The 16,752-nt window shown below is 33.8% G+C and overlaps 1 protein-coding gene across 2 annotated transcripts in view; it reads right to left on the reverse strand.

Moving 5' to 3' along the window:
• Positions 1–471: 471 nt before the first annotated feature.
• The window catches only part of LOC137921569 (phospholipid phosphatase 2-like), a 103,471-nt gene continuing 87,190 nt past the window's right edge, over positions 472–16,752 (reverse strand). For both annotated transcript variants that reach the window (XM_068764367.1, XM_068764368.1), the window contains exons 3-7: positions 5,074–5,228; positions 4,123–4,343; positions 3,155–3,281; positions 1,665–1,847; positions 472–1,021 (exon numbers count right to left, since the gene is read on the reverse strand). In XM_068764367.1, the coding sequence (XP_068620468.1) occupies positions 890–1,021; positions 1,665–1,847; positions 3,155–3,281; positions 4,123–4,343; positions 5,074–5,228 (818 nt within the window). In that variant the 3' untranslated portion in view covers positions 472–889. The remainder of the gene's footprint in view (positions 1,022–1,664; positions 1,848–3,154; positions 3,282–4,122; positions 4,344–5,073; positions 5,229–16,752) is intronic.

Raw genomic sequence — 16,752 nt, forward strand, 5'->3', positions numbered from 1 at the left:
AGCACACCTTGGGTATTACATGTTCGTTTCCAGGCTATTCTAATAATTATCAGATATCTTATAATCTTTTTTGATAATATATAGTCCCGCTGCGTTTTTTCGCCGTTTTTTAAGGGTGTACTAATTTTAACGTCAATAACAGATCCATCTCTATTTTTACGGTATTCTATTTTGTATGTTTAACGTCTTTTTGTACTAGTTTTAATTCATGTTTACTTTCGTATTGAGTTACAAATTTTTTATGTGTGTCAAGATTCATATACATATTTTAGCATTATTGTCAACTATATGTATTTTTGCAGGTATATTAAATTAAATGCACATATGTATTTATTAATACAGTCTCTCAATTGCTATCTTTAAAAAAGATCAATTGAGTGTCCGTTTTCATATTACTCCCAAAAAAAAATCATATCAACATTAAAATTGTCAAAGTGTCTTTGTTAAAACAATGTTTTTCTCTTGATTTCAGGTCTAGTTTAGTGTACTATAGTCAAAATAATATTGACTAGGAAATTAAATAAACTTTCGTATTAACTTGGTGACTCTTTGCATTATAATAACTGTGATCGTTAAAAAATAGGAGGTGCTTGTAACATTCTTTTTTTGTTTTGATAAAAACGACATAATAGCTACATTTTCAACACCTGCACAAATTCTATCAAACATTTACACAAACTACCCAAAAACTAGTAAAGTTCGTAAAGTCTTATATCTAATAAAATTTTCGATGTCTTTTCTTTAAACCTATTCAAATTCACAATTTCTTCTCAACTTAAAAAAGTGTACCCTTTTAAACACAAGTCACACCAGTTCGAGGATGCACTAAACAGTATGAACACTAAAATGCTGTCCAGGTTCCAGACCGTGAGGTCTAGACTTCCGCCGGCTATGGCACCACAACTCTGGAACCGCTGGCCAGCAGTCGTCGAACGGATGGATGGTTGTTACCATCGCTGCTCGAGATGTCGCTAGTGCTTACAACTGACGGCTGAGAGAAGTTCTTGCATAGAACTACCACCTGCATTTAAAACATTGTTAAAATATTAGTATTTCTCTGTATTTATTTATCTATTCCACTTAAAAAAACAAATCACAAGTAATTGGCAAAAAAGTAAAGTATATTGGCCAGTCATATAGCTTATCGCAATTTCTTCCAGACAACCATTGGATGGACTCGGTTAATAATGAAAAATATGTCATCTACAGGATCATATAAAGGATCCTTTATGTGATCCTTTATGTGTCTATAGCGTTACAAGTTTTAAAGTAGTTTCGAGGTATATTAGTCTAGCCAAGCAGTTCTAATTTGGCTATAGGTGACGATGAAGGTTGGTGCTAAAAAAAATGAGTAAAAACGTATCATCATACTGTGATCAAAAAGTAATATGAATTTGTTAATAGATATATTTTTTATTTATTATTCCAAAATTGTTTCATCTCTTTCAAAGTAATTCACGCCCGATAAAACTTTTGTCAACGCTTTTTCCAGTCCTCGGAGTGGTTCATCATTTTCATTTCAGCTATGGGACGTGCACTGATGTTCCTAGATAGCATAGATTTCCAATAGGGCCTTAACAAGATTGTCTGAGGTATTAATAACTATGAAACATTAAAGTATAAAATTAAAACGTTATTTATTTGGATTAATTGAATGTGCATACCGTATACAATACGCTGAGGAAACCCATCACGGCTCCGGCAAGGACATCCCACCAATGATGACGGTGGTCTGTCAGCCGCGTCAAAGGACAAACGGCAGCGTATATGATGCACAGGATCTGAAGGAGTGGCACCACCAGAACTGACCGATTGTGCCAGCTGAAACCTCTTCTCTGCAGGTACCACTACAAGGAACAACATATTTATACAATAACAATAATACTACTAATACTCATAAATACCATATTTTTTCATATAGGCATTTACATGCGCTTTTGAATTGTCGATTATTTTAATATTGTAGGTAGTTACCTAGTAGCTACCGTAGTAGCTACCACCGGCTCGGAACGCTAATATGTTGAGATGATCCGGCCAGAAATTCAACCGCTGCTCTTTTTAAATGAAATTTAACAATAATTCATGTGTACTTTATAATATCCACCTTGTAAATGAGTTAACACATTTCGATCAACTAAAAACTCTTGGATACTATAATAAGATTTATTTAATAATATACTTTTAATTTTAGATATAAAACTTAAAAATGGAAAGTCTATGATATCTTATGACACTTTATTATATATGCGTATAAGTTTATCAGATTGAACGGCAAGGTAAATGGAGGCGTATTGTCTAACTAACATTACTTCCACTTTGAAAAGCTTTAAGGCTGTGTGAAAAGGCGGAAGTAATCCACCGACACTAACTGTAATATTTGGGGTTGTCGTCCCCCGTAGCTAAAAGCCACTCTCGTCGGTGAAGGCGACTTATTTTTGTCTAGTCGATTATAAACTCGAAAGATTGTCTTGACTTTAGGACATAAAACCACACAGTGCAAGATTTAAAATTCACGTTCGCAAATTTCTATTTCACTGAATAGTCAACACATTTACAAAATGTAAATAAATATTTCTACACAGTTTGCTGCCAGGTTCGAAATGCTGATTCAATCTATAAGAACCTAGCAAGAAACTAGATGTTTACTCTTTTAACGACAACTTACAATATATTTTTAATATCTATCACAAAATTAATATCATTTGCATAAGAATTGGTAATTACGTTTATCATTCGCACTCCGTGTTACTAGTCATTACGGCTACAACAATTTTGTGCAATATCGTTCTTATGGATGCACAAGAACTCAAGTTCGAATCCGAATTCATTTGAAAAACTTCGATTTTTAGGCGGTAAAGGAAGTAGCGATGAGTTTAACAACAAAATTATAACCTGCTGAAAGATTTAGGTCTGTTCAATAGCAGCGGTGATTCGATTATTTAAAATGTGTTTGGTTGGGGATATTGAACGAATACGTTGCAATTGAGGTTGGGGAAATTGAACGAATGCATTGCAATTAGGGTTAAACCTTTTCTTTTAACCTATACGGGTAGTCTTGAATATCGTACCTGGATCATATATTATGGATTCGGCATCTGCACGATGGATCCCTGGATTGCTTATAAATTACGTCTCTTAATAATCTGTTACTTACGGCAACAAATAGTCCACAGTAGATAGAAAGTGACGCATGCGCAGAAGGGAAACTCCGACTTGAGTCGATCTGTAAGTATCTTGAATACTTCGTCGAGGTGCAAGTGTAACTGCTGATGTACTCAGAACTAAACAGAAAAAAAGAATAACTTACTTAATGCCTATATATTTTTTTACGCACAAGCTTTTCAGGGGGTGAAAGTAAAGCTAATTTGTTGTTAATCAATATAGTGAATTAAATATATATAAACCTATCCAAAAATTAACAGTTTCGAAATAATAAATAAAATATAGTACGAAAAACATTAAAATTTCGGATTAATACATATTGAAATTAATTATTATTTACTATTAATCCCTACAATCTTTATACTGTCAAAAGTAGACAGACTAATATCTGTTGCATTACAATAGAAAAAAATGTGACATATTTCAGAGTGATATATATAGGTGATTATAGATATGAAAGCTATGAGTTTTTTTTTAATGAGTTATACATTCATGTCTTTAAAGCTTTTACACGAATACCAATCATCCTGTATGTGACGTAGAGTGATCTAGTGAAAGAGTCACAGAGAGAGTACTTTGGGTTTGAGATGTATATATTAACTCTAGCAATTAAAAAAAAACATGAGAAATCTGAACATTGCCTAACTAACATTACTATCACTTTGAAAGTCGTTAGCTCTGGAAGAAGAATTTGCAGAAGAAACTAGAGTCTATCTAGGTTTAGCAGGAGTTGTCTCCACCTATACGCTCTTATCTATTCTTGTCTGCGAGGACGGTTTGTATGTTTTATAAAAAAAAAATCGTTATATAAGCTTTTATGAATGGTAGCTTGAATTGAATTGTCTGTTAAAAATATCGATACAAAGCATTTATAACGAAATTATTAAGCATATCTATATCTAACAATGAATGACATTAAACAGTTATGGTTGTATGCGTGTATATATAGTACAGACTTACTTATTGCACGTCTTCGCCTTATCAGGCTCGCACAGATCGAAAAATGTCGGCCGCGGGGAGCCAACAACGCATTTGACAACCTCCAATATGGTCAGATTGACAACGGATCCATAAATGTAATCTCGGTACATCAAAGAAGCTGTTTTGGCGCTCGCGAGCAGTTTATTCTTTTTCATTGTATACTCGTCATCTCGATGCAGAATTGTCTCCATGCCCCACATCTGTAAAAGGATGGGAATATTTTAATCTTGTTTTAAAGTATATTCTATAACGGATTTCATGCTATCAAAGATTATTGGCCTTTCGAATATCGTCGTGTCAGCTTATAGATGCTCACTGAAAGGCATAAGCTTCCTCTAGAAATCACCATTTTGCGCTGTCCAGCGACTTTCCGCGACTACAGCCGCGTCTATCTGCTATTGACCACAACGACCATCATTTGCTCGAAGGAATTGCTTCGCCCATTGCCATTTCAAAAGAGCAATTCCTTTGGCCTTTCAAAGGAACTAATCACTTTATTTATCGATTTCATTTGCCTAGCATTCATGAAGTCTACTGCAAGGCCTAGGCCTGCCCCCAAGATATCTATGACTGTATACTATAATCATCACTCTTTGCAGACGTGATAGTGACGGCAGTGGTGTTTATGGTACGCAGAGGGCGCTGCTGTACATACTACGAAAACTTGTTTAAAAGTAAATAATATGAGATTCTTTCTCGAGAATGTAACCCACATCTCATGTTCGCAAGTTTTCGCTCTCAACAGCTAAGCTGCCATTACTACACTGTTTAATCTGTATATTTTTTATGTATCGTATTATGTCATTCGGAAAAAAATAGTAAAAAGTAAAACCTGCCAGTTATATGATGGTATTTTTTAGCATGCCTTATGCCGCCTCGTATAGGCATATGGTCTAGTTTTATAGTAAGATACTTTGTTGGAACACTTACAACAATGAATGGAACGATTACTGTGATAACAGCGACCACAGAAATAGAGAAGGTGTCCCCGGTGTGAGGATATGAGAGATCTGGATCGTTGCATTTGAAGCCACCGCGTCTGCTCGGAAGCGCTCCTACTTCCAGAAGTATACATACGGCTGCAACTGTTGACAATAAATAATAAAAACTTTATAAATACATGCTTCCAGACATGAATATTAAACAAAACTACACAGGTATAAAATACTCTAAACATTAAAGTGTATATGTGAGAGTTTTAGTGACTGATTTCGACGCATTAGTAACTGAATATCATGAATTTTAAAGTAAGATTTTTACGATCATGTTATGGTCACTTAAAAATACATTCAAAACTGAATCTATTAATATTATATTAAGGTTCCACTAGCGCCATACTAGGTTAATGATAAATGTGTAATGAATGTAAATGAATGTTCCTAGGTTATTGGCTTGCGGTACACCGGCGGACAAAATTGTAAATCATATTATCTGTTTAGTCACTTCGCTTTCAATTCATCAAAATAAATTAGAAACCAGTTTGCTATTTTGTATCTAAACTCATGTCGCTGGTAATTTATGAACGACGATTGCCCATCTCCGCACCAGTGGAATCGTAAGCCTGTTTGAAACCACAAAGCGAGTATACGTTTGTGGCCTTTTGATATTTCTAACTTAAACGTGAGATAAACATCAGCTAAACACCTATATACAGCATGATTTATAAGCGTAAAAGCCTTAAAAGGGTGAATGAACCTATAGCTCATTTGTCACTAAAAAGCTTTGAAGCTGTTACATCTATTTTCAATCACCCTGTAATAAATTGATCGCTTTGAAATATATTTTTTTTAAATTGGGACGGCAGATAATTCGGCAATTTGAGGGATGATCCGGATCCTTCCTCGGATCGCCTACGCTGTTCGTGATTAGGTAGTTCAAAGCCGGTCCGAAAAAGCCTTTTGAACTGATCTATATCCTTTGTCGTTGGTCGCCATCTTGATGAATTTCTAAAAGTGTTGCCGTATGTTTTCTCAAAGTGTCTTAATGTATAAAAAAGGATAAATTAAAAATAAATTTAATGTTGACTAATATGTATTTATATATTCAATTTTAAATTTAAATGTTTTGTAAATAATTATCTTATCTAAAGTACGACAGCTGTGGAACTCCGACGATCCATCCTACAGATGACTAAGTATTATAATAATACACATTACTGAACTTGTGTTACATACTAATTTTAGAGCTATCCTGGTGTAAAATACTGCCAAAATTTCCTAAGAATACCCAGCTTTATAGCCGCTAATTTAGCTTATTTTTCCTGCTAGCGTGTATATTTATTACTTAAAAAAATAAATTGAAAAATGTCAGTATTTTTAACCCTTTCCTTACCGTAGTCCGTTCTGCCGAAGTAACGCAACTGAATTGGGCATTTGCGCCGCGAAATGTGCACATTGCATGGCGGTAAGCTGATGTTCGAATTTTCTAATTTGAGTTACATATTTAAAGATTTTACTGGTATATTAATTAAAATAGAAGTAAGGATAATTATTAGTAATTTATTTGGCTGTGATAAATCTTAAAACAGGGATCTAAAAGCCCACATTACAAGGTGAATGCCGGCTAACTCCGGCGTTGGTAACGAAAGGGTTAATATAACAATTCCAAACCTGTAAATATATATTTTTAATACTTGTAACACTGGAACCGTTTTTAAAAGGTTTTATTTAGTTCGACCCGTACGGAATTTATTTGGGTCAAAATTAGAAATTGAAATTTAAGCACCTTCCCGTTGTTAGATTGATTTGAAATTTGGTACACATATTTAATTTAGATGACAATACAATGTAATAAAATCAGTAACATTATAAATCTAAGATGGCCGCCGATACAAAATTGCGGATTACGTATTTTTCTCTAACCCCCTCAATATGGGTATCAAATGAAAGGGCTACACTAGTAAAACACGATGATTTTGTCAAAATTTAAAATTCAAGATGGACGCCGTTTCAATATGGCGGACTAGGTACATATTTTTCCGCAACCACCACAATATGGGTATCAAAAAACCGTTTAACTTAAAAGTTTTTTAAATGTGTTTATTACGTATGTATAATACAAACGTGACAGATGCGAAATATAATATCCAATGTAACATTGACATGCATGCTTGAATATTTAGCATTATGTGACCATGCGACCACTCTAATAATAATACTTTTGGCTCTTTTCAATTATTCACGCCAATCATGCGTCTAAGCAATTACCAACAATAATTGTTTCGCGTCACCGACCGTTTTTTAACTTTAAATGGACGTAATGACTGACAGTAAGCTAAACTTAAAATAAATAATCTTAAAATTTGTCTGTATCTTAATATCTAATAAATAAAATTCTCGTGTCACGGTGTTCGAACTTGAACTCCTCTGAAACGGCTTGACTTATTTTTACCAAATTTAATATGCGTATTTAGTAGGTCTGAGAATCGGCTACTATCAATTTTCTATACCCCTAAGTGATAAAGGTTGTTCACACTTAAAAATTTTTTTTATTTTTTTAACGAATTTTTTTATGATACAGCATACAAGAATACACACAACCATAAATTTTCACCCCTCTACGATCAACCCTTATTTTCTATTTGTAAATTAAAATATCATTTTTTTTTGCAAAACAACGTTTGCGGGATCAGCTAGTATAATATAAAATTACGATTAAAGATATTCTGAGCGAAAAACATTCTGTCTAAATATTCAATATGAATCTTAATAAATAAAAACTGATATCAAAACATAATATTTAACGTGATAATTTTCTACCTATCCTATTGAAAATCTCTGAGAAAAATTTATGTCCAGCAGTGGGAGTCTTACGACGTTAGAAAAATTTGACTATTTCATATTTTTCACTAAATGAATTCGATTTTCAAATTCATAATAGCTTACATATTACGTTAATAGCATAGATAAAACATTTTTATTTTTGTTTTCTTACTTCTTTACAAACAATAAGAATCGATTATTCGCTGTAAGTTTTTAAACGGTAAAAGAGATATTTACAAGCAGCATTAATTACTTATTTGTGTTTATGTATTTATTATTTTTTTTTATTATTATTTTCGCTTTAAACTGGTCTTTCGTTCATGTCTATCATTTCAATTTATCTGGTAGAATCCGCCTTGAGCGATAAGAGTGCCTTTTGTACCACCTATGCCAATAATGTATGACTTTTATTTATAACATATTAGGTGTACCCGTTTATGTGTAGCTATGTTATGTATCTAGTTAAAAATCTAAACTAAAAGGCAGTTTGATACCTCAAAAATAAAATATATTTTTTTTATCAAAAACCTTTCCGAGGATATACTGAATAATTTAAATATCTATCTCTTGCGAGCCTATCGATTACACACATAGACACACTTGAATTTATATATATATATATATATATATATATATATATATATATATATATATATATATTCTTTTTGTTGTAAATATCTTGTATGTAGTCGCCTCAGACCAATTGACTGTTCTCGACCGTACAAATATCACTTGGGTTTACGGGGGTGGAACAATTGTGCACTAATTTTTCTTTTACAAATAATGACTATATATATCACGTTCGACGAAGTGCAGAAGTACAATCGTCTACAACTATTGTTGCTATAAATGTTAAAACTGTTAACCTTTTAGCTTCATCCGAATTGAGTTCACAAAACGGTAGGGTCCGTGAACTTGCATAAAAATTTACTAGGCACCATAACCCTAGTTGCACAAAGGTGGCAGATCTACGTGTGTAGATGATGTGTTGTGTTGTGTGTGGAGCTCGAGACGGCAGATCATTCGGCAATTTGAGGGGGGGTCCGAATCCTTCTTCGGATCGCCTACGCTGTTCGTGATTAAGTAGTTGAAATCTGGCCTGGAAAAGCCTTTTGAACTGATTTATATATCCTCTGTCATTGGTCGCCATCTTGATGTATTCCTAAAAGTGTTGCCATATGTTTTCTCAAAGTACCTTAATGTATAAGAAAGTATAAATTAAAAATAAATTTAATGTTGACTAACATGTATTCATATATTCAATTTTAAATTTATATGTATATGTTTTCTTGATAATAATCTTATCTAAAATACGACAGCTGTGGATATTTGAGAATGTTACACGATAAATTTACCTTTTTGTATAAATACATCATCTACGTTTTTATCTTGATTAAAGTTGTTTTTATAAATCACTTTGTAACACAAATTACTGGAGATCTAATCTCGGTTTGTACCGCCGACCCTTGGTATAGAAAGTGGCGCCATCTTGCTGTGAAATTAACAGTAGAAAGTCCGGATTTATTGTATACTAGAACCATTGCTAACGGTTTTGCTTTACTATTATAATAGCGTTAATATTATAATAATTTCAATTACAACAGAAATCGACGATCAATACTTTTAAAGCAAGTGTACAAAAAAATTACATACATAGACTCTGTGGTTGGCACTAATCGGTGTAACATAACTCCTGAAGATGCCCCGTGGAGGGGTGAAACACTTGTTAAGTAATTTGGTGGTGGCGGTTGTGTGATTCGCATTGTTTGCCGCATACACATTTATCAGCGGGCTGGCGGGCGATGCACTTTGTTGCACAACTACCACTGCATGTGCGGAAGTGGCTAATTATTGGTCCTTTTCTTACTTAAAAATTACATTTTTTCTTATTTAGACCCCACTTAGAGAAAATAAATGTACGTATATTCATCATCAATACTTCAACTATAAGACATCCACAGGTGGACCTAAGTTTTTTGCAAAGATTTTCAAAAGAACCGGTTGGAAGGCTTCACCCAGTAGCTTCCGAAGGCCTTATCAAGAACGCTTGTACACTTTATCGGTGTCCTACGCTTACAAGTTCATGCCCTCCACTTTAGAACTGCACCTGCTATCTGTCGCGCGCCATATGTCCTGTCTACTGCTACTTCAGATTGCCAATCCGCTGAGCTGGTTTGTCTTCGAATCTCCTCATTTTTCCTCCGAGTATATCATTACTTATTATTCAATAAATCTATAAATAAAATTATCACTCGCGTAATATGTTCTATTAGTTTTTTTAGTGCAAAAGTCCAGTAAATTTTAACAGTCCGAAGTCTCTGAGAGCAAATAATTTATAATAAAGACCAACACGTGTCAGTTTGTCGTATCAAGTTCCAAATTATGTTGAAACCCTACCGTAATGCATTTATATCGGACAGCCGGCGTTCCTGTTACAAGCGGGGTGGTTACCGAAGCGGAATAATAACGGAATTAAATAAACGAACATGTTTTTTAATTCTTTCGTATATCAAAACAATGTCATTGTTTTTAACAAAAGTCTCAAAATGTTTAATAATAAAAATAGTGTATTAATTATAAGTGGATCTTTAGTAGCATTGCAGATCGCTGGAGCCTTAGGTTTATTAAATTTTTTAACGTCCGTTTTTTAAGCCCCTCGTTCTACCTGCCTTATGTGGAGAATAGACGTTATAAATTCGGGTCAAAGGAACTTTGACAATAATTGCAGATCGTCTCTCTTGCTTCTTACTTCCTTCCTTCATCTACATTCATGAATCGCGGTTTTTTTTAAAAAAAAATCGATTTTTAATCCACACTCTCGAAGGGTTTCTTAATGGAGACCAAGAACTGACAAGCACGACGCCCACCCACAAGGTGGACAAATGAACTTGTTAAGATAGTCTGATGTCGCATCTGCATGCATCTGGATGCAATCTGCCTTCAACCGGTCCTATTGGAAGGCCGATGTTTAGCAGTGAACCTCCTTCGGCCAAAATAATCTTCAGATCTTTTTGTAAAGGTCGTCTAGGTAGGTTACTATGTTACGTTTGGTCTCCTTGGCAGTTAGATTGCAGACTCAGGAGAGGCTGTTACCAAAGTTAAGCGAAGAAGCCTATAAGTAAGATGCTAGCTTCCGGTGGACATTTATTCAGAAGAAGAATAGACTTTTATTACCAGAGACGGTGCTCAGGGCGGCTATCGCTGGGGAAGAATGTATGAGAATGTACCCGGAGTACCGTCATATAGCGATGATGTTAGAATTACACATATGCTAAATATTTTGCACACTCAAATCTGATATGATACGATCTTTTTAAATTCTTTATTTTTATGTGTCTCCGTGAAGTTTATTTGCGATATTTATAATGTATATCATTTTTTATAAAAACAGGTTTGGGTGAATTGAAAAAACAATATATATACTCGTCGAAGTGATTTAAAAAAAAAACTTCTGTAGAAGAAAATTAATATTGAGCGTTTATTTCCCATGGTGCATATGATTAAATCAATCCACCCGTGAATGTTTGACGTAATTAATATCCCATGATTATACATCAAACGTACGAAAGATGAAAAACAACTTTCTACATTACGTATTCGGTAGCTTTTAACTTCTGTACGTTTAATTGATTGATGTGTCGTCAATTACGAAAGTTTCATTATTTCACGTGCTTTTCTATTATAAAAAGTCGTGATTTAAAATACCAAAATTTACTTCGACTTCGGTTCGGATATAAAATTTTAAAAATAATTATATTAGACAAAATATTTCGTTGCACTAGCTTTGATTCCGAAATTACTACAATTATTTTTAACAAATTTAAGTTACATTAAAATATTAGATATTTAATGGAATCAGGCGTTACCTTGCGGAAGTCCATCCTAAGTCTGTGTAACATAACTCCTGAAGATGTCCCGTGGACCGTGGAGGGGTGAAACACGTGTTGAGTAATTTGGCTGTGGCGGTTGTGTGATTCGCATTGTTTGCCGCATACGCATTTATCAGCGGGCTGGCGGGCGGTGCACTTTGTTGCACGACTACCACTGCATGTGCGGAAGTGGCTAAATATTGGTCCTTTTCTTACTTAAAATATTAGGGTGACAGTAATGTCGTTTATGTGGACCTATTTTGCGGAAAACCCGATTTTCACCGCTCCGGCATTGAATTTGTATACTAGATGACAAAAGCTTGTTGATATACGGTGAATATATTGTTGATTAGAAATAAAAACTTGTTAAAAATGTCGCTTGAATTTAAATTGAGAAAGCGACATTACATTCCGGTGTCCTAATATACTTCTTGTTTCAGCTTGCCTAATAGCTAAGGCTAACCAACTACCTCCATTGCCCATGGTTAGCCGCTGTCCTGAAATCCATCCTCATGAAACCTGACGTAGTTCTTTTTTCGTCATTCTCATCTTCTGCCTTTTCTATCCCGACTTCAATGTCCATCACTGGGGTACCAGACAGTCACCTTTTTGCTCCATTTTTGATTATAAAATCATATAGGCAGAGTATTCAATTATGATATGAACAGAACATATATTTGCACTAAAATTCGATATGTAAAGTATGAAGTGAGATTTATAATTACACAACAATAAATTATCAATTACATTTTATGATTATTAATTATGCTATGATATAGGATTTTCGACTATCGATTGAAGTAAATAGTTTGGTTATTGGAATGAGTTACCAGAACCAAGTAGGAGCAAAGCAAAAAGATAGAGTAACTAAGTAAGGTGAATTTGTTGATAAAATATAAATTCTTAATTTATCTTTTTAAATGATAAAGTTTTTAAAGTAATCACTATCCGATAAAACAAGGCGTCATTTTTTTCAGACAATCACAGCCTGGGAGTCTAGAATGGGTTTCGTCTAGGCAAGCATGTACCATCGTAGACCTTGTCATGGCTTAAGATCAGGTGAGACATAGGTCAAAGGCTTCGAATATAAAGGATAAAAAAACGCACTTTTGCCAACGCTTTTTCCAGTTATCTAAACAGTCGAAATAGTCTTTTTCCCTGTTTAACTTTCAAGATCTTCTTCGATTCGATTATTATATCCTCAATCCTTAAATCGTGGCTAACAAGCGTCTCAATCTTGGCTTATTGAGTTTGGTGAATAACCAGAAGTCGTACTAAGCCAAATCAGGCAAATACGGTGGTTGCGAAAAGACAAAGAAATACGAGTTTTGGACGTTCTCATTCTAAATTTTATGCGATTTGTGATACAAAACGTCGTTCAAAATGGTTTGGGATGAGATAAATGATATTCCAACTAACAACAACAACAACAACAACAAACAGACACTAGGCAAATGTTATAGACAGTTCTACCAACATAGCAAAAAAAAATTACTTTCCGTGAGTTTTAAAAGCCAATTTCGATTCACTTTTTGATCACAGACATCTGTGAATATAATTATCCATTCAATAACTTAGCATGAAATTGTTCGAGGAAATGTAACCTTGAACGACAATGCGTGACAACGGAGAATGAGAAAGTAACGACAGTCCAAAAACATATCGCGTAGGCGACACTAATTAGGGTACGGTACAAGGCTTGACATCGTTTCCAAATTCGAAATATACATCGTTTGTTTCGAAGATATATTAACAATTGTCAGGCAATTAGAAGACTATAATAAAAGAAGGTTTTTCACCCTGCGGTTCATTAACAAGCTCTCCTTCTTCTGCTTTTCATCTGCATATCGAAAATGACTCCTTACTCCTGTCTCAAAAGACTTCACGCAACCTTAACTATTTCGTCGGTACATCTAGTGGAGGTAGGCTATGATCACACTCACTCAACAAGCTACTACTGAAAGAGCTGGAGACTTTTGAAAGATACCCTAGGTTTATGCTAAAATCCTTTCGCACTCTGAGAAAATCTAGATTTAAACATTTCAAACATCATAACTCGTGTGATATATTTCTTCTTCTTTTTAGCAGATGGATATCCACTGCAAGGCATAAACCTCGCCCGAAGAAGACCACGATGACCGATTTTGCGCTGCTTACCAGGACCATAACTATATCGTCGGCCCACCTAGTGGAATGCCTTCCCACGCCTCGTCTACCGTCTCTTGGTCGTCACTAAAGAACCTTTCGGTCCCAACGTCTATAATTATTAAGAATAAATTACATTAATACTTCACTTGTTGTAAGGTGACCTTTAATTTGAAAAGGAAAATACAATGATACACTTGTGTAATTTATCTTAAATAAATAAAAAGAAGCCAAATATAGTATAATGCGCAACTTGAGAATGGTACAACGTATTCGGTTATTTTTTCATGTTTACGTTGTTAAAACACGAGAAAAATTCTTATATGTGGCGAGAAAAATAATTAATACAATAATTCATGTATGACGTCAATTAAAACAAAAAAGATGCGTAAATATTATTTTCTGTATAATTAACAAATGCAGAGATATCTTAAACAAGTTTTATTAATAATATAATTTTTAGTACTTTTTTATTAGCGTTCTCTTCTATCATCCCTCACAAGTTCTCTTACTATATCTTCTTTCATTCTTCAAATTTTCTTGTATACTCTTATCTTTCTTTCACGATCTTTACACGTGTCGTCTATTTTTCTTCGCTGCATTATTTTTGTGTCACAATTTAGTTTACTATTTTTATTTTTGTCCTTATTCCCATTATTATTATTACTTATTTTACTATCCTGTTGTTACTCAATTATATAAAAATATTTTATTTTCATTTATTTTTATTTTATCACAAACATGTTTTCACTGATTTATTTTTCGTATTTGAATGCGTCATGCCAATTAACTTCTGATACAAAGTCAGTAGAGACAGAAAGTAAACTATAATCAATTTTAATATGTAGTAATACGAATTTTTAAAACGTTTTTCATTAGTACATTGATTTTTGGATAGGCTGTATCTTACATTAATTAACAGTCTTTACCTTTTTCAATAATTTACGAGTATAATTAAACTCCCTGTAAATAATTTTTATGCGTTTTTAATTAATATTTGTTAATAATCCAACAATGTTAATAAATCGTTTAAAAAATTCCAAAATTAACTCAACGAAGTCACGCATTGAAGTCAGTTGAGATTTTCTTAACGGCCATCATTACAAACGCAGTCAATACGTTATTATGCAAATGAGGCGCTAATAACTAATTTAAGTGCATAATTAAAAACATATAATAATAATTTATTCAAAATCAATAGTTAAAGTCCACCTTTATTTGGTTAACTTGGATTTTTAATTCGTTACAGATCGACGAAATTAGAATATCAGAATAAAATAGTCTGTCGTGGGCGAAGCGTAGTTTTAAAAAGGAATTTTAAAACTTTAAACATAACACATATATTATTTAAATAAACTTTCACTCACATATTTAGCTTAATGATTATAGAAATATTTTGAATCTAAAATAAATACTTCAAGAAGGAAAGATTTATTTTAAAATACGTTTCAGCTTTTATGTTAACAATGAAGATTGTTAATCATACAGTTGATATATATATATAAACAGTGACGATGGTAGTTGTTACGCATTGTTTGCCGCACGCGCATTTATCAGCGGGCGTGCGCGCGGTGCACTTTATTGCACGACTACTGCTGCATAGCGGGAGTAGCTATATATTAGTCCCTTTATAACTTACAAATATTAACTCAATATCTCCAATATTATCCCAGAGTAATATGCCATAAAATAGTATGATATGACAGTAGCCTAAATAAACAAATCTGTCTGTATTAGTGTCTGTAATCTAAGTAAGAAAAGTCAGAAAAGACAGAATCGGTGTAACATAACTCCTGAAGATGCCCCGTGGAGGTGTGAAACACATGTTGAGCGAATTAACGGTGGCAGTTGTGTAATATGCATTGTTTGCCGCATACGCATTTATCAGCGGGCTGGCGGGCGGTGCACTTTGTTGCACGACTACCACTGCATGTGCGGAAGTGGCTAAATATTAGTCCTTTTCTTACTTAGGATGGACTTCCGCAAGGTAACGCCTGATTCCATTAAATGTCTGTAATCTGTTTGGCTATATTCCCTATATTTAGACGCTGTTATCCGTTTTGGTTTTTACAAGTTCATTGGACTCAGGGATAATAAATTTAAAAAAAATTACGTCAGATGCGTCACCTGACGTATTGTATTGACTAATTGGCATCTACTCGATGCGAGGTAAAGGTGTGATCCTTTTCTCCGATGACACTTTAGCTGAATAGATATCGGAGCTGGGAAAGGATCGGTTGGAGTTCTTTTCGAACAGCGTAAACAACAGAGTTCAGTCTACTGGTAAGAGAAGATAGGTGTCCCACTGAAGTTTCTAGTTTAAATTTATTTCTAAAAAATGCCGTGGTGTTTGTTAACTTAGTGACACTTAAGTTATACTTGTTTTCTTCGCATTTGGCATTGTAAATTTCATATATAAACTTTCTACAATAATAAAGATCTGTATGAAAATAAATATGTCCTTTAGCAACGAATTTAAATAACTTCCTATTTAAAAAAAAAAGGTTTTATGAAAATACAATAAAAGATTACATTTGTGAAGTTATATGTTTTACGAATAAAACTAAGCATTAGAGTCCGGAAGTAGCTAAAACCGGAACAATCTTGAATCAATCGGGAAGTAATATACGTTACTGACAACCGTTTTTAGACATATAGTTGAAGTGAGATTTATAATAAATTGTATAAGTTTGTATATTTTTTTATTGCCCTCGTTACTGGAGACAACTCGTTCAGACCTCTACCTTGAGATTGACATGGGCTTTATTATTCAAATTAATAATTATTTCAATTATTTCTTGACTTTAATTCTCCTCTTTCACATTTTCTTTCGC

The sequence above is a fragment of the Battus philenor genome, unplaced genomic scaffold, assembly GCF_028537555.1.
Source record: "Battus philenor isolate CCGP_79_NKW_IND1 unplaced genomic scaffold, ilBatPhil1.0.hap1 SCAF_19, whole genome shotgun sequence".
NCBI lineage: Eukaryota > Metazoa > Arthropoda > Insecta > Lepidoptera > Papilionidae > Battus > Battus philenor.